The sequence below is a fragment of the Bidens hawaiensis genome, unplaced genomic scaffold, assembly GCF_021521415.1.
Source record: "Bidens hawaiensis isolate Kalapana, Puna unplaced genomic scaffold, B.hawaiensis_p1.1 tig00044956_1, whole genome shotgun sequence".
Lineage (NCBI taxonomy): Eukaryota > Viridiplantae > Streptophyta > Magnoliopsida > Asterales > Asteraceae > Bidens > Bidens hawaiensis.
In genome coordinates this window covers 28,434-52,004 of record NW_027498002.1, presented here as the reverse complement: position 1 = coordinate 52,004, position 23,571 = coordinate 28,434, and the positions used below count along the sequence as shown (strand labels likewise).

The 23,571-nt window shown below is 33.9% G+C and overlaps 2 protein-coding genes across 2 annotated transcripts; one reads left to right on the top strand and one right to left on the bottom strand.

The window, feature by feature from the left end:
* Positions 1 to 2,802: 2,802 nt before the first annotated feature.
* On the top strand, positions 2,803 to 4,308 carry LOC143595385 (putative BOI-related E3 ubiquitin-protein ligase 3). Its single transcript, XM_077074412.1, has 2 exons — positions 2,803 to 3,284; positions 3,560 to 4,308. Exons 1-2 carry the CDS (start codon positions 2,982 to 2,984, stop codon positions 4,058 to 4,060), a joined length of 804 nt encoding a protein of 267 aa, XP_076930527.1. The 5' UTR covers positions 2,803 to 2,981; the 3' UTR covers positions 4,061 to 4,308.
* An 8,540-nt stretch (positions 4,309 to 12,848) lies between these two features.
* Positions 12,849 to 19,117, bottom strand: LOC143595386 (chloroplast protein FOR GROWTH AND FERTILITY 2-like). The gene is made up of 2 exons (XM_077074413.1): positions 18,713 to 19,117; positions 12,849 to 13,832 (listed from the first exon to the last, which is right to left on the bottom strand). The coding sequence occupies exons 1-2, from the start codon at positions 18,968 to 18,970 to the stop codon at positions 13,011 to 13,013; spliced, it is 1,080 nt and encodes a 359-aa protein (XP_076930528.1). The 5' UTR covers positions 18,971 to 19,117; the 3' UTR covers positions 12,849 to 13,010.
* Positions 19,118 to 23,571: the final 4,454 nt, after the last annotated feature.

The following is a 23,571-nucleotide window of genomic DNA, read 5'->3' as shown; positions in this document are numbered from 1 at the left end:
ATTTTTTATAAAGTTAATAAGTTACAACACTGTAACTTATGAAACTTTTTCACTCACAAAATAAGTAATTCCAAACACCTTATTACTTTTCAAAAAGTTTATAAGTTATAAGTTGGTAAAAATAAGCAATCCCAAACATCCCATAATATCAGTCACAAAAAAACAAAGAAAATTACACTTTGTACGTCCTTTTCCGCCATCCTCTTACCTATTCCACAAATAATAAAAATAAATAAAAAAATGACATCTCTATCAGCCTTTTGAATATATTACTAATAATAATTAATTCATTAAAATCCACCCCCACCCCCACGGCCCCACCCCCACCCCCACCCTATGAAATTAAAGACGCCATCACGAAATCTGCATGTATGCGTCCAATTTGATTAAATCCACACGCGTCCCTACCCCCTAATTAAAAAAGAAACAAATACACTCTCAGGACAAAAAAAAAACAAATAATTTAAGACTGTTTTAAGAAAAATTAAAACAAGGCCGTAGTCACCCCGGCCCACCATTATCCTTCGCCACTCAATTTAAGGTTATGATATTCGTGTTAGTTTAGGAATATATGTTTACAGCAATATACATCTATGTATATATCCTCTAAGTAATAGGTCTATAGACACTTTTGATCTAGTTGTATTAGCGTGTATAAAATGCAAAATGGTGTCCCTTTTAAGTAGGGGTGCAAACGAGTCGAGCCGAGCTCGAGCTCGACCAGGCTCGAGCTCGGCTCGTTTAACTTACACAGAGCTCGAGCTCGAGCTCGGCTCGTTTCGAGCTCTATTTCCAAAGCTCGAGCTCGGCTCGTGAGTAGATTTTCAAGCATGAGCTCGGCTCGGACTCGGCTCGTTTACCATTTATTTGTTATTTTTTAAATAATATAATTATTTTTATATATTATTATCTATTATAATTTTCTGTATAAAATAATATATATATATATATATATATATATTATTAGTTATTTTTATTTATTTTTTATAAAAATATATATTAACAATATATATATTAATTAATAATTATTAAATATATAATTTAAAAAATTATATAAATGGCAGACTCGTTTAGGCTCGCGAGCCGGCTCGAGCTCGATAGGTGAAGCTCGGGCTCGGGCTCGTTTATTAAACGAGCTTACTTTTAGGTTTGAGCTCGGGCTCGGGCTCGATTAAGCTCGGCTCGTTCGAGCTTTTTAACAAGCCGATCCCGAGTAGCTCGCGAGCAGCTCGGCTCGTTTGCACCACTAGTTTTAAGGTTGAGGTTTGAGTTTTGTAGTGGACAATAATTTAGATTTGGAAATAAGGTAATGAATTGATAGATATCATTGTAGGAAAATTGGATTTTAATAATCCCAACTTAGTGCAGTTGGCCGATAATAATCTCAACTTTAAAATTAGCTGTCACTGGTCCCAACTTTCACACTATTTGTTTTCATTGGACCTCCGTTAAAAAAAATTAACGACGTTAAGCTTATTTCAAATTTCTGATTGATATTTTAGGGCTTTTGATCGGCATGAGAATATGAATTGACTGATGTAAATCTGAACTTGAAATGGCGCTTTAAACAGTTTGATTTTTGTTAATTAAAAGTTTAAACATAAGAATTGAAGCATCCTTTAGTCGTTTGGACCACCGTTTGATGGTAAGTTTTACATCAATCGACTCGTATCCTCATTCCGATCAAAAACCCTAAAATATCAGTTTGAAATTTGGAAAAAACTTAACGTCGTTAAGTATTTTTTAACGGAGGTCCAATGAAAACAAATAGTGTGAAAGTTGGGATCAGTGACAGCTATTTTCAAAGTTGGGATTATTATCGGCCAACTACATTAAATTGGGATTATTAAAATCTAATTTTCCATCATTGTATTGTAATTGGAAAAGATATTTATGTAATTAAATATAGTTTAAAATCATTACAACAATGAATCAAAAACTTTAAAGTTAAGTGTACCATTGTAATGCATTACATATATACTTGTAATGGGATACACGCTTTTATTGTAATCAATAGTATATCACACCACTAAAAGTTGTCGTTTTTAAATCTGTATTAATTTAATAAATAAGTAATTGTCTATCGTCAAGTATTATAATTCTTTCTTTTTATTAACAGCAACAAAATGTTCTAACTGCAATCGAGAGACGGGTAATAAGTTGCGTTGTCACCCCCTTTTAAATGGTAAATCCGATTAAATACTGAAAACAAAGTTATCATTCTTTGGCATCGAAGAGTTACTTTGCACGACTCATTGAACTCTTTGAGTTGAATCTACATTACTTGCTATTTAAAATTATCTTCCATCTGTTTGTTTAAAATTTTTTAAATCTTTCATAATAAACTTTAATATTATTTTTATTTCACTCGTGTTAAATTTGGAGGGAAGGGGGGGTCTTAAGTTCAAGTCTTACTTGTGATAAAATATAGAGGTTTCAGGTTAAACCAGAGTTTTTCTAGCTTATTTTGGAATTCCTTTCTGATGGTATAATAAAGATGCTCGGTTAAGTCAGCGACGTCAATGATTCAAATGATGTTAAAAAAATACACTATCTTCTTCTAACTTAATACGTATAATACATCTAGTATCAAATTAGAAAACAATTATTTTCTAGATTTAATGATATGATTTAAAAAATAAAGTATATTAAAGATTAAAAAGTTAATGGGACTATTTTTGGTTTAAGTTTAAATAAATAGTCAAACATACAACAACATTTCCTCATTTAACTCTTGATATATTTAACCTCTCATTACTACAATCAATTTACCTCATCAATTTTAATTCTTTCAATATACATAAAAACACACACATATATAACAACCCCACCACCCCTACCTCCCTTTGTTTTTTGTTGACAACTAGAGGCCACCCTACACCAAACCAAAAACACCATCACATTACAAAAGAAAAAGAATCTCTCTTTCTCTATATACAAACACATCAAGTTCTTATTTTACAACTAACCTATATACCCAAATGGCGATTCAAGCCCGATTGTATTCGGAGAATCTCGCCTTCCCGTTCATCAACAACGACGATGGCGGCGATGCAAATTCGTCACAAAATTTGATCGAAAGCGCTTGTGGTCTCAATGATCTCTATCTTTTTAACCTTCACCACCACCAACAACAATATCAACAATCACAACCACCTCCTGGAATTCAAAGTACATGTTTTGACAATGGTTTTAATAACCCTATAATGCTACCATATTCTTCACCCGTAACGGCGAATATTCAAAAACATAATCAAGAAATCGAAGGTCTCATTAGCTTACATGTAAGCAATTTCAATTTTCAAGATTTATGTTTAAATACTATAATCATAAATGTTTCTTGAATTCTTGGTACAAAATACATATGAATTGTTTTATACTTTTATTCTATTGTTAGGGTTTGCATGCACTTTGAAAAAGAAATCAAATATTTAGTGTATTAAGTTTCTGAAAAACGATTTTGTTATGGCTATTTATATATGCTATGTAAATAAATAAAGTCTTCGAAAATCATGTATTTATTTGCAAACAATTAATTTTAATTGTTGTGTTTTTACAGAATGCAAGATTGAGATTAGCTTTACAAACTCACAGAAAGCAACAATTACTAACAATCTTGAAGAACTATGAATCAAAATCCAAACTATTACTTGGCCAAAAAGACGAAGAGATTAACCGGGCAACAAACCGAAGAATCGAGCTAGAAGAGTTCTTGAAACGAACCGAAAGCGAGCGACAAAAATGGCAGACAACGACCAATGAAACCGAGGCAGTTGTGATACAATTAAACAACACAATTGAGGAACTCATTAGTGATCAAAATATGAAGAAAGATGCTGAGGATGAAGGCTCTTGCTGCTATGAAAATAATATTGAAAACATGAAGTCAAAGAAGATGATTTGCAAAAGTTGTTTTAATGAAGATTCATGTGTAGTGATGCTTCCTTGTAGACATTTATGTTCATGTGAATCATGCGATGTTTTTCTACAATCATGTCCGGTCTGCAAAATGGTGAAGAAAGCTAGCATACAAGTTTCTCTTTTTGATTCTGCTTTGTAAAAAAATATTTGATTTTTTTATTTTATTTTGGGAAATTATAAACAGATTTGGTTTAAATTTATATTGTTGTAGTTATTTCGTAGCATTTAAGGAAAAAGAGGAAATAATTTATTTATTTATATATTTATTATTTCGTGATTATTTTAATCTTTTTATGAGAGTTCACATGTGTGATGCCGTGATGGTATCTTTTGCTTTTATGGCTGCTTTTGTCTCTGTTTGACGTGGAATTTAATGTTGAGTAATTTGCGGGGCAGAAATGGTTGCTCAGTATGTTTTGTTTGGTAAAAATTGACTTTCAATAATTCTGGACATCGGCTAGGCTTAAGTTCGAATCTGTTTTTAATCGGGTTTTACTGTAGTAAACTTTCAGATGAAGGGTTTTCCTGGAACACGAGATAGTGGACTTGAACTATTAGTATTGTTTGCTTTCGCCATCATTTGATGTCACCTTTTGCTATTCGGATACCGGACTATAGGGCTTTATTTGTTGGTCTTTAAAAAATAATAATTAAATTTCCACTAACGTCTTGTGGTTGTTTTTATGGGAATCACAGTAAACATATTTAGTTAATATGATATTTCTTTTTATTTATTATATTATTAGATTTATAGCCCATGTTATACACGGGATGATCCAAATTATAAAACTACGAGTAAAATAAATAATTACGGAACGTATATGAAAAAATGTATTAAATCTATGCATGTATATATACTATGTGTACATAAATTGATTTTATTTATATCTCAAAAATATTTTTTTAATGATTTTTATTTATATCTCAAAATTATTTATTTTAATAAACTTAATAAAAAAATACATGTGCAAAAACGTACCCGAGAACACTCTTTCTATTGAAAATTTCATTCTTAGTATCATATACGTATAATTGAAAGAACTTTGGTTATGAATCAATTTAGAAAATAAGACTTCTCATACGATAGTAGTTCTAACCACTCAACCTAAATACAAAATGAGCGTTATCTTTATTGATATATTTATCAATTTACCATCCATCAAAAGAAATGAAAACATTAAATTGCAACAACGGATGTTTTTCAATAACTATGTTTTTCTAAGTTAAATCATGAAAAAGATTGATAAGTTTTAGGGGCTTCTCAACTTTGTCATAATGACAACATAAAAATAACATTTAAACCCATTCAATTTTGTGAATATTTTGCTTAATTTGAGCATAGTTTTGCATGACATGATTTTCATATAACGTTCTGATCACAATTGAAGAAAAAGTTAATGCTGACACAAAATTTTCAAATTTGATAAAAGTTAGAAGCATTGATAGACCTGGGTTGACATGTCGAAAATATTTGCAATCTTTTCTTAAATTTTTATATTCGAGGGAAAAATAGTCAATTTGTCAAATCTTGAATCTTTTATTTATTTCCAAAAATGCCCTTGACGATAAGTCAACACTTTGAACCCGTAACAAATTTGTCGATAAGTCTATTTGCATTCTCAAATTTTTAAAAATACTCATATTACCCATTTTTGACCCGTAGCAAATTTTGACCTAATTGTAGTTAACTTGTACCAAAATCAAATAATCTATTTACCAGCTTTTTTACCCATAAAAATATAAATTTAAGTTCCACAAAAAATCAGAAACAATCGTTGATAAAAAAAACTAAGAAATTCAATATGATAAACTTTGTTATGTCAGAAAGTGATTAGTATATTATCATTACATTTTAACATACATATATTTACTAAATTAACTGAAAAAATAAATGGATAGATTTAAAGCATATATTTATAATTTATTAATTTATATGACAATTTAAAATAATAATAATAATAATAGATAAATGGATTGATTTTAAAAAAAAATGATCGACTTTTATGCATATATTTATAATTTAATGATTAAAAAAATTACTTCGTAAAATGAAAGCATATTCAAGTTTTGTTTTTTCTTTACAACCTTCTATGATATACATAATACATTATGTTAATGATAACATTTGAAATTATATTCTTTTCAATATTTGACAAACATGGTTTGTTGTTGATTTTTGGATTTCACCAAATTTTTTGAAATATATAGTAAAATAACATGTTAATATTTATTTTTATAAAAATGTATACATATAATATAAATATAGTGTAAAAGAAAAGTGAATAATTATTAATATATTACAAATATTAAGGTTAATTAATATCTTAGTTTTGGAGGTAAAAGAATTGTAAGAATTAACCAAAACATAACAAGTATCCATATATATAAGTTGGTTGTGGCTCAATGGTAGAGCACTCACTTTACAAATGAGAGGTAGGGGGATCAAACCTCACAACCACCAACTTATATGGGAGATATGAGGGATGACCCTGGCTTGCCAGGGTTCGAGTCCTGATCTTACCCGGTTTTATCGGCTCCTCGCTGTCGTGCCGTTTGGCGGGCGTGGGGGTCGGGTTTTATCCGGTGAATCTCTCAACAGGTGGACCGCTAAGGGCTCCGTTCGTCCGGACTAGTGGCCGGCTCGGGCTACCTTTAGCCTATGGGGGACGCGTACGGAGTACCCGGCGTTACTTAGTTGGCCGTTCAAAAAAAAATTAGAATATAGGTGTAGATGTAGATGTAGATTTTTAACAACGGAGTTTACTAAAACTGGTCAAAAACTTCCATCTAGAATCCAGATGCTACATTTTACAAATAATAAATACGGTTAAACAATAAATATGTGAAGTGTTACATTATTTAGAATTAATTGAAGAGTTACGAATTACGAGAGTAAGATTTATGGTTTCGGGTTTCGTATTTTAAAGCTCTAAACGTTTTTCTATTCATTGGGTGAAGCTATTGTAAAGAATGAGAAGTGTAATATAGTAATTAAAAATTTAAAATTGCCCACTCAATTAGTATCATTGTGTTTGTAAAAAGTTCTTCTTCTTAGGGGATGTTTGGCCTAGCTTTTTTAACCAAGTTTATAGTTTTTATAGCTTTTTTTTACATAATAAGCTTAATTTGGTGTTTGGCTTAGCTTTTTAAGCTTATGCTTATTAGCTTATATAAGCTTATTTTAAGAAGCTTACTTGAAGATGGTATTTTAGCTTATTTGATATAAGCTTATTTGTTTAAGGGTGTAAATTACTCATTTATCCTCAAATGATGGTGAATTAGTAATTATTACTCTAACAAATCAAAGAATGTTGGATTTAACAACTTATTAAGACACGTAATTAACTTATAGAATATAAGCTAATCTAACCACTTAAAAAGAGCTTATTAAATAATAATAAAAAAGCTATAAGCTAATTTTATATATAAGCATAAGCTTAAAAATAAAAGCTAGGCCAAACACCCCCCTTAAGTAATGAGGATTCAGTTTTTGTGATGGAATAAAAAGGGTAGATTTAAAAGCATGATTTATGCTTTTGACTTGTATTATAAAGTTTTACGTGATTTTGGTACATTGGGAGAAGTGGTAGAGAACGAGAAAGGTATAATATCATATTTAAAATTGCATTTACTAAGACCGTCCGTAGTGGAGCTTCGCGGGAAGCATTTTATGGTATAACGCCGGGGCACACCGCTTCCCCCCCTCTCGGCGTTTTGGCTATTTTTTTTAACGTTGTAAATAAAACGCGAGAAATGGCACACATATCAAAAAGAGCTGTTGTTTATGACCGTTGAAGAGGAATAAAAAAAATATTTATTTCCTATATATTAAACCATTTCATCCCCAATCAAAACTCATCAAACTTATAAAAATTCTCTTTCAACTCTATAATTTCTCACACAAAATTCACTATATAAATGGATCCTCCGTCTACATATAAACAGTTTTTCGGGCCGACCAACAAGCCAAGAACGTGGCGGAGGAACATGCGGTTGGTTACGAGTGCGATTATGCTCGCGACAACTTATATGAGTTCCGTTACGAGTGCGATTAGCTCTCCACCACCCCCCGTTTCAAAAAGAGCATATATCGAACGAGATCGTACCGAAGCCAACAACCGGTTGATGGCGGATTACTTCTGCGACTCGCCGAGATACAAGAACCCGAAGACCTTTAGGCGTCGTTTTCGGATGTCTAAAAATTTATTTATGCGCGTCACCAATGATTTGGAGCCTGAGCTTGATTACTTTAAGCAAAAGCCTGACGGTCGAGGGACGCAAGGATTCACGGCTATTCAGAAGGTTACGTCAGCCGTACGTGTGCTCGCCTATGGAAGCACGACCCACATCAACGACGAGTATTTAAAGATGGCCAATAAAACAACTCGGGACACCTTGGAGTATTTTTGTTACGGTACGTTTTTTTTAAATAGTTTTATCACTTGTTTACTTTAATCATTTATTTTATAAAAGTTTTGTAAAATATAGGAATATTGAAACTATATGGACCACATTATCTGATAGAGCCCAACTGTAACGATCTACGTCTTTACGAGGCACATACAAGGGTGCATGGTTTCCCCGGCATGATAGGGAGTGTAGATTGCATGCATTGGGAATGGGCTAATTGTCCAACTGCATGGCGAGGTCAATTCACACTAGGTGACCAAAAGGGACCAACGGTCAGCCTTCAAGCGATTGCTTCATACGACCTTTGGATTTGGTCGGCATTCTTTGGTGTCCCCAGTTCCAACAATGACATAACTGTCTTAGAGCAGTCTCCTGTGATGGAGAGTTACATATCTGGGACCGATCCCGTCGCTTCGTTTTGGGCTAACGATAACTTCTACCATCATGGGTACTATCTGGGTGATGGAATATATCCAGAGTGTGCGATAATCGTTAAAACATTCAGAGACTCGATGGATGAAAAAAAGACAGTATTTTAAGAAAGTGCAAGAGTCTGCAAGAAAGGATATCGAGAGGTGTTTTGGTGTTCTTCAACAACGATGGCATTTTGTAAAAAAATCCTTGTCGTCTATGGTCTTCAGAAAGAATGAAATGTGCTATGTATGCGTGTATCATAATGCATAACATGATCATCGAGGACGAGGGAAGAGCAATATGTCCAACTTTCATACCGGACCCGGATCCACCACGGACTCCGGCAAGTATAGAGCAAAGACTCGAAAACTCGGATTCCGTGCGGTCAAGAGAGATACATAACGCACTAAAGGAGGATTTGGTCCAACATATTTGGATGTATCGGCCTTTGCCTGATGAAAACGATGATCAAAACGAGGGCAACAATGAAGACGATGATGAAGACGACGATGACGATGGAGAAGACGATGAAGACGAAGAGAACGACGACGACGAGGACGAAGACGACGACGAGGGCGAAAACGACGAGGACAACAACGACGACGAGTAGTTTTTTTATTTTCATGTAATATTTATTTAATAAAATATTATTGTTATTTGATTATTCTTATTAAAAATTAAAAAAAAAACAAAAAGTGTAAAAGTGACTGGGCGCCACGTGGCGCATAATGCTTGGGGGTGGAGAGTTATGACTACAGCCTGTTTTTGTAAAAAACCATAACTCTGACTGGACGCCACGTGACGCATAATGCCTGGTAGTAGGGCTTTAGACTACACATGGTCTAAGGTGTTGAGAAAATGTGTCTCTCTAGATGAGTGATGATGAGGATTCAGTTTATATATGATGGAATAAAAAGTGTAAATTTAGATGTTTATAAAATGTGTGAGTTTGTTGTTTAAAATATGCGTGAGTTTGTATACGATTAGATGGATATATAAAACTTTTAAGTGTTTGAATGAGTGTATTTGATATTAAAATTTTGAGACATAAAACAAAAGACCACATCAGTGAATGAAATAATAATATAACCATGACTTTCTACAATTAGCATTGAACTATAGCTCAACACATTTGACGTAACATGGCGTGTCAAATCATATACATCACAATAGTTTTCAGTCCGGTGCGGTAGATTTTAGGCTTTTGGCACAAGGTATCCTTAGTTGTGTGATGCAAATTATCTATACATGTTTCGTCATGGGCTCATAATAAAAAAAAAAGTTAATTCTAGAAATGAAAATTTATTTACATAATTACAATAGTTAGTTGCATAATGAGAATACATGTTTGTAAAATAAAACTAATTGGTAAACAAAATTATTTAAAATAAATTAATTAATATAAAAACGTTATTTGTTAAATAAAAGTATATGATATAAAAAACATTATTTATGAGAAAATAAATAATATAAAAAGCATTGTTTGTAAAATAATAATTAGTATAAAAATAGTTACTTGTAAAATAATAAAAAGAAAATGGCTATATTGGTAATCTGAAAATGTCAAGGTTGATTGTTCAATATATACTTTTAACATGGTTGTATTCGTGATTTAATTGCATTTAATGAAATGGATGCACAAGACTACAAGAGTTTAACGTGTTTTGAATGTGTATATTTGATAATAAGATTTATTTAACTGAAAATACCGAATTTAATATTATGTAATTTCTTAAAAAATAGTTTTTTTTAATGTTATTCACTAATGCAAGTAGCAATCTTTATACAACTCTCGATCACACCCGTTACTACCCGATGTAGGGAAAGAAAAATGTGGTTGGTGGATTACTCGGTGCATACAAGTTTAAATATAAGTATGATAAATAATCAGGTAAAACAATATATATCCATATCATATTAAAATAAATAACATCCACTGTTAAAATGTCACAGCTGTCACCGCTACACTAATGGATAAAACAAATATAACATTGTTACAACAAATTCTCTTTCAAGCATTGTAATCAAACACCATGTCCATATAACTAGTTCACTATTCAAGGGTGTCAAATAATTTTGAAGTTGAATAAAGTTAAATGAATGGAGATTATAATGAGTGCCTACATTAAATAATAACCGACTAACCTAGTAAACTAGAATAAGTTGGATGTGGCTCAATGGTAGAGCACTCACTTTACTAGTGAGAGGTAGGGGGTTCAAACCTCACTTTCACCAACTTATATGAGAGATATGAGGGATGACCATGGCTTGCCAGGGTTCGGGTCCTGATCTCACCCGATTTTACCGGCTCCTTGCTGTCGTGCCATTAGGCAGGTGTGGGGGTCCGGTTTTATCTGGTGAATCCCTCAATAGGGTGGACCGCTAGGGGCTTCGTCCGTCCGGAATAGTGGCCGGCTCGGGCTACCTTTGGCCAATGGGGGCCGCGTACGAAGTACCCGGCGTTACTTAGTTGGTCACTCAAAAAAAAACCTAGTAAAGTAGAATAACATATGAAAGGTGTGAACAAACACTCATACCAAACAATGCCTAAATGCTTGTAAGTCCTAGAAGGTTGCAAAAACTTCAATTTGGTAGAAAACTGATCACCCTTTTCAACTTCGAAAGTCCTCTTCTAACCATTCAAATAAGTTTACCAAACTATTCCCTCGACTTTCCTAGTTACGCCATATTTGTTCTGTGATTATTATTGATTTCTTTTAAAGACAATCCTTGTACTATTTGGAACTTGAACCTAGAACATCTTAGTGTTTTAGAGACTATTTCTACCACTGAACCACCATCACCAAATGATTATTATAATTGACGCCTTGACGGATTTTTTTATTTTTTGTTTTTTTTTTATTTTTAATAGTTGTTACAATATATTGATCTTTTAAGACTTTTCTCTTTAACAGTTACTAAAATTTTTAAAAATATCTAGCACTTAAATAATCAAAATTAATTGAAAATTCTAGTCAAATATATTATGATTCATAAATTATAGTTTGAAAAGATTGAAGCTGAGACAGAATGAGAGAATTATTTGATATTTGACTGAAAGAAAAAAGAAATATGAAATGTTAAATCAGGAATATGATAGTCGTTTGAAACATAATCATAATGTCTAGATGCAACCATGTCGACAACATTACAATTCTATTCGGACCCACAAAACCGAAATATTAAACCTGGACCAAAGTGGCTATATACCGATGTTCACCACTTCTCGCGAGGTGTTTGTTTATAAACCATGAGACCGAATGCACCATCTAAACCGTAGCAAGTTTGTTGCTTCGGTCATTTTAAGATTGATACGGCATGGCACTGTGGCTCACAATTCAGTTTTAGAGATTTGACAGTACAACAACGTGGCCTATTACTTGGTACCTTTATTCTTTTCATTTATATAATTTTTCTACTTCTAAAATATGCAATTTATTAATTTTTACTTTTTCTTCTACATTTGTCGAAGATTGGAACTCTAAAATACACTCGATTGACACATTTGATACCACTAAAATACAAGCTCATTTATTACGTGGATGAACATTTTTTTATTACTCAACAGTCAACATATTTAAATATTAACCAACAGTTTTAAAAAGAAAAAATAAGCCAGAACTGTCAAACCAATCCATCAAAACAAGTTGTTACTTGTTAGGGCTAATTCACGCAACCTGACCGCATGTATCATCAGTTAAACTAAGAATTATCATATAAACCGGCTGAACCAAATCATGACCAGCCAGACAACACCTCTATTTGTCAATACTAATTTTTTTAAAAGAGCCGGTTCTAGGTCATGTCCGATCCAACCCGAATTTGAACTTCGCAAAAAGCATTTTAACTTTTTTATAAAAAAAAAGAACATTTCTTAATGCGGTCAGGTCAGTATAACCAAATCGATCTAACCTTTCTGCTTTTGCTTTCGATGGCTTGTACTTTCCATATACAGTTAAATTCCAGATTGGTTGAGCCAGGGTCCCGGATCCAGTTCTGAAACTCGTAGCAAATGTGACCTTGACTCTTTCAGTGCTTGCCGGTGGTTCAACAAGTTAAATGCAAGATAACCAACCATGGACCATAGCTGATCGACTACACTGTCACACAACCAGTACATACATTCATTAAACCACAAAGTACAAACATTAATGCACGAGGTACTATTGCAATATATCAAATAATACAGTCCAATAACAACTTTTCTGCTGCTGATAATAGGTGTATAATCATCCCCCCAAAGTTCAAAAATAATAATCTCATAATCAATACAAACTAAACCCAAAAAACTGGCTAACGATAATCCCGAGCCCAAGGGCAATCGCCACCATTGACGAAATCCAAGTAAGCTTCTCAGTGATTCTCGGGATCCGGTCCTTCAAGGCCTGGCTACACGACCCGATAAAAACCGTATAGCTCCCCATCGCGATTACGGTCCCCACCAAAAACATACCTAAAAAGGCCGCACCCGCCACGCGTGACGGGAGTGCAAGTGCAGGCAAAACCATCATAAGTGCATCCGGTTGTAACCCGTGGATTATACCCGTTGCAAAAGTTGCAAACCCAATTTTCTTCTTCTTGGTTACGTTTGGGTCTGTTAACGAAGCCTCGTAAACGCTGACATCACATTCACCGTTCTCCAATGCAACGCACGTGGCTGGGACTTCTGAGGCTTCACGGATTCCCATAGCCCCGATTACAAGAAGGGTGAAACCGACAACTCGGGTTCCCCATGTTCTAATTATCTCGATGTGGAGTCGGTCTTTTAAGAGTAGGAAAAGTAAACCAAAAATTACCTGCCCGGCATCGTGCCCGCACCCCCAAAGGGCGCCCACGAGGGCACTCTCCACTCGTGACCGACCAATTGAGAGTGGCGCCAGGGCAGCAAGATGGTCGGGTCCGGATAGTGTGTGTAAGCAGCCAGCGAAGAAACCAGTCCATGCGCTGCTTAGTAGCTCACTTCTAACAAGCGGGCCCGGGCCGGTTTTGGTTGCGGTTTGGAACGAGGCGAGTGCTGGTGAGACGAGAACGGGTTGGATGATGAAAGCGAGAGCCGACAGCAGAATAACTGTTCCAGCAGCAGCTGCCTGAAAAAACGAGATATAGAAATCAACATCACAAGTGTGAGATGATGGTTTGGCCCGCAAACATAACTACGCTTACAAAATCATTTTAGTTGTAATCCCAATCACAGAATGATAAGCATTGGGATGTCGTATGCATCGTATAGACTTTAGACAATTTTGAGCTGGTATGACCTAGAGGCATAAATGAGCCAGCTACTTGTGAGCTACTCAATATAAACTCGCTAAAAGCTCAAATCGAGTCGATCCTAAAAAAGTTTGTTTAATAAACGAGCATGAGCACGAACTCCACTATTGAGCTCAAGCTGGCTCGCAAGCCTAAACGAACCTATTATTCACATACTTTTTATTTAATATTAAATATATGCCTATACAATACCTATTATTGCATAAAAACTTATGATAAAAATAGCTAAATAATATTAATTATGTCATATATACAGATTATAAGTAAAAATGTATAGATATAAATAATTATAAATGTATATAAATCAATTAATGAAGACAAGCGGATCTAGAGCTTTAGATTTAAAGCTTGACACAAACCGGCTCGTTTACGGCCCTAGTTTGACCCATTCAACCCATTTAACACATTCCCAAACTTTATTGATTTAAGTATTTAACATGTTTAAGACAAAATAACAGGCCAGTCGCACGAATGGTTCAAAGTTGTGAGCTTTAGTAGATAGTAAAAGAGACCAAGAATGTGACCAATAACTACCATGACACCATGCAGAAAGCAACTAGGGAATCACTGAGAAACAATGTATCATCCAAGTAGGATATGATAAACATGTTTAAATATTTAATATATCCAATTCACTAAATAATGAAACATAAATTGACAGATAGCATGTGATTTGGTAGGGATGCCACTAAACCAGAATGCTAGCAAACAATTACTGACCCACAAAGCATTATCTGTGCGCTGTTTTTACGCCTCTAACCTAGGAGACAGGCGAGCACTTTGCGCCTTTAACAACCTAGCCTGCAAAGGCTCGATAAACATGCTTTCTACGGCTTCCATCCCATTACAAATTTACAATTACAAACTTTCATTTCACATTATTTGTGATGCATAATAATTGCAACATTTTCTTTTTTTTTTTGGGAAGTTTGGCATACAAAAAAGACGATGCGACTCATTTAGGTCCACCTCGACTTTTGAAGAACTGGAAAAAGCATAGCTTATAAGATATGAAACTCCAGAAGCATATATGACTTTGTTTGTTAACGGTTACTAGGGATGTAAGCGAGCCACAACGTCATGAGCTACTTGAGATCGGCTTGCTGAATGCTCAACTCAAGGCAAGCTTAAACCTGAGCCCAATCTCAAGCATAAAAATAAGCTAGTTTAATAAACAAGACCGATCCCGAGCTTCACTTATCAAGCTCAAGATGGGCTCACTAGCCTAAACGAGCCAATTATTATGTAATAACATATTAAATATATTTAAATAGTTGTTATTATTATTATTATGCATAAAATTATGATAAAAATAACTAATAATATATACTGTGTTATATATATAATATATACTGTGTTATATATAATTATAACTGTATATAGATTAATTAAAAACTAAGTGACCCATGCTCAAGCTTGGAAAACTACTAAAAAGAAGCTCGAGCTTTGGAAATAGAGCTTAAAACAAGCCGAACTCGAGTTCGAGGTAGCTCGTTTACGCCACTATTTGTTACATTAAAACAGTGATGCTACTACAGAGGAGAATGAACTCAGATATAGAAACATGTAGACACAAAAAAGGAATTAAAAAACTAACTTCAAATTCATATTTTAACATTTTTAACAAACATTATTGAATACTATTACAATAACAATTTAACATCTTCAACAACCGTAAATGAATTGCATATTCTTACAGCACTGTAAATACCCTTTAAATCATAGATATTTCCATCTCCAATGGTTACAGTGATTTAATGTGTTTGGTTAAAACAAAATATGATTACGATTAACTATTTGGGGGAAAAAATCATACTTGAATAGAAGAAAATCACAAATATAATCAGTTTCTTGTGCGCTATGCCTCTATTACCATGTCATAAACAAATCACTTATTTAGCCATGATAAACGCAACACCTTTTCTCATCAATAATGACTAGTTTAAAACTAATGCGATACATGACACCATATCACATATAAAATCGTGTATGCATTGTTATTCACATACAGACCCGTGTGTATTATTTTTCATGTATAAAATGAAAAATGTTTGAACTTTAGACAAGGAAAATCATATACACGATCAAAGATCCACGTACCTAACATAACCACATAGGTATAACACTACAAACTAATTGTTAATTTTGTAAATTTTCTCTACTGTAAAAAGACTGATTACCGAGCTGTCCTTAGTTTTATGCAGCCAGTTATCCAATTATTCTTATTCTGCAATTCCCAAAAATCCCTTCTAAACTGCTGCATATTGAAATCCTGGTACAAAATACCATGAAGGTGTTTCGTTTATTCTATTTTTAGGGTTCGCATGCACTTGTGTTTTCGAAAAATAACATATTAAAAAAATCAAAGTTTTAGTGTAATACAATCCTGGAAATATTTGTTACGGTTATCTATATCTAGTTTGCAAATTCTGAATTTGACCATATATATTTATATATGTTATGTACATAAATAAAGTCATAATAGTTTGAATTTTCAAAACTCCTGTATTTGTTTTCAAACAATTTTGTTGTGTTTTGACAGAATGAAAGCTTTACTAATCCCAATCTTTCATTCTGTAAAAACACAACAAAATCTAGATTAAGAATATTGTAGCGATATCAGTTCATTAAAACCGATGCCAAAAACATGAATCTAGATTTCCGGAAGGAAGTTGTAATTGTTAATATTGTTGGTGATGGTGGTGGTGGTGGTGAAGATTGAAAAGATACGAGATCATTAAGGCGCGCTTTCAATAAAACCTTGTGACGGATTTGCATTGCCACCACCATGGCACCATTGCTATTGATGAACGGAAAGGCATGATTCTCCTATTACAATTGGGCTTGAATCGCCATTCAAAACCACTGTAGGTCCGAATAAAAACATATGTGTAATGCATTACAACGATGCATTGCACTTTCAACTTTTTGATTCGTTTCAACCCATTAAAATGGTTCTTGTACCTTTCAGGTCGTTTAATTGTTGGAATGAGATCTATTTACAAAATAACTTCTTTGTCCCTTACTATGATACTAAACAATACTATCACGATAACAATTTAACTGTTTAACAATATAAACATATTCTTTATTTACAGAATTACAGCACAAACACCTTTATAAATCAAAGATGATCCCATCTCCAATGGTTACAGAGATTTGAAGTGTTTGGTTAAACAAAATATGAATTAAAAAAAGCACAAAATAATCAGTTTCTTGTATCATATACTTATATAACCATGTCATAAACAAATCACTCATTTATCCATGATAAACACAACACTTTTTCTCTTCAATAATGTCTAAAACTAATGCGATACACGACACCATATCACATATAGACCCGTGTATGCATTACTATTCACATATAAAATGAAAAATGTTTTTGACTTTAGACGAGTAAAAGCATATACACGATCAAAGATCCACGTATCTAACATAACCATATAGGTATAACACTCAAAACTAATTATTAATTTTGTGGTTTTGTCTACTGTAAAAAGACTGATTACCTAGTTATCCCTAGTTTTGACTTTTGATGCAGCCAGTTATCCAATTATGCTTATTCTGAAATTCCCAAAAGTCCCTTCTAAACTGCACATCCAAACACCCCCTTTGTACCAAGTCATTGTGTTAATTGAAAAATAAAGTATATCATATATTAACAAATCAATGAAACTATTTTTGGTTTAAATATATATTCAAACATATAACATTTCCTCATTTAACTATTTTGATGTATTTAACCTCTCATTATTACAATGAGCAATTCACCTCATTAGATTTAAATTTTAATTCTTTCAATGTTTTTATAAAAAGGTTATTTAAACCTTATACATATAATTATATAAACACATATAGCAACCCACCACTCCTACCTCCCTCTGTTTTTTGTTGATAACTAGAGGTCACCCGACAACAAACCAAAAACACTATCACATTACAAAAAAAAAGGAATCTCTATACAAACACATAAAGCTCTTGTTTTTCAGCCAACCTACGAAGGTTTTCGAATGGCGATTTAAGCCCGGTTGTATTACGAGAATCTTGCCAGCCCGTTCATCATTGACGATGCAAAATCATCAAAACAGTAACCGGATTGAAGTTTGTTTCTTTATTTATACGGTCTAAAACAATACTGAGAATACACGACTCTTTTTCTCATCAATAATGTCTAAAACCAATGCGATACACGACACCATATCACATATAGGTTCATGTATGCATCGTTATTCACGATCAAAGATCCACGTATCTAACGTAACCATATAGGTATGAGTGTATAACACTCTAAGCTAATTCTTACCATTGTGGCGTTCTCTACTGAAATAAAAGTTATTACCAAGATAAATGTAAAATTACCTAGCTACCCCTGCAGTCAGTTACCCAATTATTCTTATTCTTTTGGGCCTATAATAATCATGATTAATGGTTGTCATTGATTTTATAAAGTAACAATTTCTTAATTCAACTAAATTTTGGATTCAGACTAATAATATTAGAGAACAAATTCCAGATCCTATTCCCAATAATAAGAATATAAACATCTTTTAAATACAAATTACTAAAACATTTAAAAAAAACCCTAAATATATAATTCAAACAGCAAACCCTATAAAGATTCAATACCCACAACCCAAATAAAAAACCCATCATCCAAATAACAAAACTTGACTTCAACAATTAACAATTGTACCTTGTGTTGTTGCGAAAATAAGCCGAGAAATGGGGGTTTGGGTACAACAAAACCCTTGTTTTCCGGCAAATCTGTTGATGGGTTTTTGATAAGCGGCGTCGGAGAGTCGATTGACGGAAGATGGTCGTGCTTGCAGCAATTAACTGAGTTGACTCGGAGGGTGTAGTGTGGGAGTTTAGTGGGTTGGAATCGGGCGAGTTGAGGGAGAAATGGGCGTGGCTTTAGGTGGAGGTGAAGGTGGTGGATTAGCTTTTCCATGGTGGCTCCGCCGCCGTGTCTGCCGGTGTCGGAAGAACTCCGTCCGCCGTGGTGGTTGTGTGTGAGAGATTAGTCCACCGGATGAACAGGGGATTCTTCGTGGATTTTAGGATAGAAATACCAGCTGCTAGCCCATTATGTAGACGTGGTATTACCAACTATTAACTTTTCAACTCCATTCTTTTCATTATTAAACTATATCTTCAATTTATATTATTTTAATATACTATTTAAATATTATTATTATTATTTTTATTTACTTAAGGCTACTTATTTTTTGGTGGAGTTTTAAACGTTAACTTAAAGCATCATGTAACTGCTACGTAGTCTATGAAGCTTTGATTAACACTGCATTGTGATTTGATGCCATGTTAGTCCGTTACTTCGTTACCGGGTTAAAGATCACTATTTTCTTATTAAAGCATTTGGGTCGCACCATTTTCTTGTTGAAGCCCGTTGTTGTTTCCTTGTTTACCGCCCGGTGCAGTATTAAATCCATGTTACCATTCCACATCACTTTTGTCACCCATGTTGAAAGTGTAAAATATTTTAGGTTTTTGTTATATGGTCGTTACAATCATTGGCGTTGCTTATTTTGGGCCAGGGGGTGGCCTCGGCCCTCTCACTTATTTGCTCGGTAGCGTAAATTTATCCTTTTTCGGGCGAAAATTTTTATACATAGTGTAACTTTATTCGTTTTCGGGTAAAATTTTCATCCCAGACCCCTCTCGTTTATGAGAATTTTTAAAACATACTATGATACTAAGTCCAGGCCATCGGCGTCTATGCCCAAGCTTCACCACTGATACAACGGGGATATGTGTCTTATATAACAAATAACTGAACAAGTACACCATAATTTTAATTATATTTTGTTAACATTGATGCTATTGAATTACAAGTTACAAGTAAAAGAATAATGGATGCCGCGCCGGACTTGTTTTTCATTTATCAAACTCGATGAGTGAACGACATGACATATCCATTTATCGTATGCTTGGCTTTCTTCTCTGTTGCTCGAATGTTGCTCGGTCAAGATAACGACTCAGAAGGTGCGCGTGACACCAGAGAGAGTGATCAAAAGGTAAATGACACTTTTCAAAGTGGGAAATGCCTTGAAATTCACATGTCAAACGCGTCGAAAGTCAGGTTAAAATTTTAATTCATGGTGAAGGTGTTTCTCTTCCGTCATAACGAATCACCTACTCCATCAAAGTTTCTTTTGGAAGACATCAAGGCTTATAAATTAATTAAACAACCCCACACCCACTCAAACGCCCTGCGCCCTTGTTCAAAACGCCATAGAGGCGGTGTTCACGTGGCCACACACTAGTCGAACGATGTGTCACTAGCGTTGAACCATTACAAATGGCATTACTTTGAGTAAAACATCATTTAAAACATGAGAAACACAAAATTTTGGGCTTGATGATTTTCATAGTCATCATCCACATTAATATTGGTCGACTACAATTAATAAGCTTTTGACTAAAATATATGTTATGGCAACTCTAATGCAAATTTGCGTATTGTTTTTTTTTACCTGTCGACAAAAATGATTATATTAAAACCATCAAGATTATAACTGGGCCGATCTATCCTTTAAGTCAGGGGCAAAATGGTAACTTCACTTATTTTATTTATTTTCTTTTTTTCTTTTCAACTTCTTCCCTTTCACCTTTTATATCATCTAAACCCTAAAATCCCCAAATCAACCAATAACCGCCATCCCCTCTTACACCTTAGACGATCAACAGATTGTTCGCTTCCCCTTCATCGATCAACCATGGTGGTTTGCTCATGTTGTTCACCAACCATTATTCGAACCTCTTGGACATCGTATAAACCTGGTCAATGCTTTTATTGTTGCATGAGACCAATTTGTTAAATTCTCAATTTCTAACCTAATTATTGTTCATGTATGTGTTGTTGCTCCAATTTCTAACCTAACTATTGTGATATTGGGATGGATGAAACTGTGGGTTTGTTCTATCGCTTGCTCCTCCAATGTGTCAAAGAGAGAGTGTTATTATACCGGGCCTTTTGAAGCCAATTAACGAACATAAAGAAAAGGCAAGAACCATGGCTAAAACGAACTCAAAGCTTGAAGAAATTTGAAGAAAACTAACAGTATATAACAAAAGGCTCAAACAAGTGTTATGCATTTCATGGTTGTTTTTCATTTTCTATTATGTATTTAACTGGAAACCTAATCCAAGTATGGCTAATGCAAGTTTGTTTATTATGTAATAGTGTTGTTTGTAATATATGTATCAAAAAGTAATGCATGTATGTTAAGGCAAGTTTGTGTTAATTATGGATGTTTGGTTATCTATTGAGTTTGTTTGGCTGTTTATAATGGATGGAACATAGTACACTTTTGTCAAACCATTGCAGTATGGTTAATGTTGTCAAAATTTTGTCAAGTCAAGGCATATATTTTCCTTGTTTGATGAGCATGTAATATGGAAAATCAATATTTATCACAAGTGTGCAACATTAACCAATACTTAGCATGTCAGACTTGTCAATTTTTTGTACACCAAAACTACAGCAACGGCTAACTGTGATCAGGTATAAATCATGTTCATACATGTGATATTTCATGTATTTTAATAGTTTAGATATGGAAAACACGATTACTTTGAGTTCTTTTATGATTGCAAGTGTTCAATGTTTAAACGATCTAGTTCGGAGCAATTAGGACGATGATTAAACAAGATCCAAGATATAGGAAGCATAATAAAGTAAAGATGGATGTTATAGAATGATTTGGGAGGAGTTTGGATGAGAAACCTGAAGCCGATGCTAAAACTGAACAAGATTGGTTGACAAAAGGCGATCAAGAAGTAAAACGAGCATATCATGTGCTAGAAAATGAGTTAGGGGGGCCATAATATTTGAATTTTGGGTTTATCAACGAGAGGAGTCTAAAAATGATGTTTTATATGCTCGCGCTATGCGAAAACACGAGGTTGTGCCCATCGTGACACGCGATGGACATAAAAAAACATGAAAACACGGGTTTTGGCTTGTATTTTCTATTTTACAAACCCTAAACAATTATCCTCACTTCCAGCCGTCTAGGGACAACATGGGGAGATTTCGGGAGCCTTGGATCACGTCTAAGCACCTCGGGGTTCGTAGTTCATTATCCTAAATTAATAGCCGAAGACTAATCGAATATCATGGTTGGATCCTCTCGAGTCATTCCCGGGATGTAGAGTATTGTAACTTTTCAGTATTTTCTCATGTATTAGAACTGAATGATTGTAGTATTGATTTTTGATGTATGAACATTGATGTTTGGTATTGTTGAGCATTAAGTCGGTTTAGTTTTATTTCAATCGGAACGATTAGTTTGCCAATTGTTGTGATACTTGTTTCATATGGTTTGTTGTTTAGTTTAGGTCAATGAAGCATATAATTGCCTTAGTTGAGCCGCGCTGGCATGGACCATTTGATATCAAGTTATGCATGTTAGTGATTGGTGATGCCTAAGAATAGATTAATCAGACCAGATTTGTTTATCAATTACTAATGTGTTAAATAACATGAAATTACTAATTAGTTGCATTCTTGAACCCTATGTGTGATTCTGTTCTCGTTGATTGTTAAACTCGTTTAAGTGTTCGTTGCTTCTAAACAAAACATATTAGTGTGATCAGCACTCGACAAATCTATATAATTGTTTCTTTATAATTGTTTTGTATATATAATTAAATAAACGAACAAACGTATAACCATATGCTCCTCTGGATCCGATACCTGACTTAACCTGTCTATGGGTCAAATTAGGTTTTTACATGATCGGTACTGCACGGTCGTCAAAATGGCGCTGTTTCCGAGGAGCTAGTGCGCTTATTTTATATATCGTTTGTTTGACTTTTTCTAAATATTATATATAAATTACAAAAATACAAAAAGATTTTTCTTGTTTTGTTTATGTATGTTCCATTTTATCTCGGATATTTTAGTTTGCTGATTATTTTTAACAGAATGAGTCCCGAGCACGCTATCGTCACCATGAGCAATGATGGTGATTTTTGTTATTGTGAAGGCCCGTATCACTATCGAGATTGTCCAATAGTTTCACAAAATTGGCAAGAACGTCGTCATGGGCGGAGATATATGACTACATATTATGAAGATGAAGAGATTTTTTCATATTATTCACACTCTGAAAAACACACATCACCGAATTATGATGAAGATCATCAATAAGACATGGATGACCAATATGATCAAGAGCCGTGTTATGACAACTGTGAACCGGAGATGCCCTATTTCTCAAGTTACCAAGACACGGTGGAATCCAAACTTGACAAAATGATAAATATGATGGTTGAGAATAACAAGAAAGCCGAACAACAAAGGAAATCTCTTGAGGCATTGAGTAGGCGGGCCAATAAAATTAATGAAGAGATTATACACACTAAACCAGACTGGGACGAGAATGATGAGGATGATTTTGAATATCCTAATGATGAAGATGATAATGAATATTCTCATGATGAAGGTGAGTATGAATATCCTCATTCGATTGATGAAGAGCATCAAAATATACTGAAATCTAAGCTCGATACTATCACGAACATGAT

Coding starts and splice junctions, on each gene's coding strand:
- LOC143595385 (XM_077074412.1), top strand. CDS start 2,982: ATGGCGATTCAAGCCCGATTGTATTCGGAGAATCTCGCCTTCCCGTTC. Junction 3,285..3,559: donor AAGGTCTCATTAGCTTACAT/GTAAGCAATTTC, acceptor GTGTTTTTACAG/AATGCAAGATTGAGATTAGC.
- LOC143595386 (XM_077074413.1), bottom strand. CDS start 18,970: ATGGAAAAGCTAATCCACCACCTTCACCTCCACCTAAAGCCACGCCCA. Junction 13,833..18,712: donor TATTTTCGCAACAACACAAG/GTACAATTGTTA, acceptor TCGTTTTTTCAG/GCAGCTGCTGCTGGAACAGT.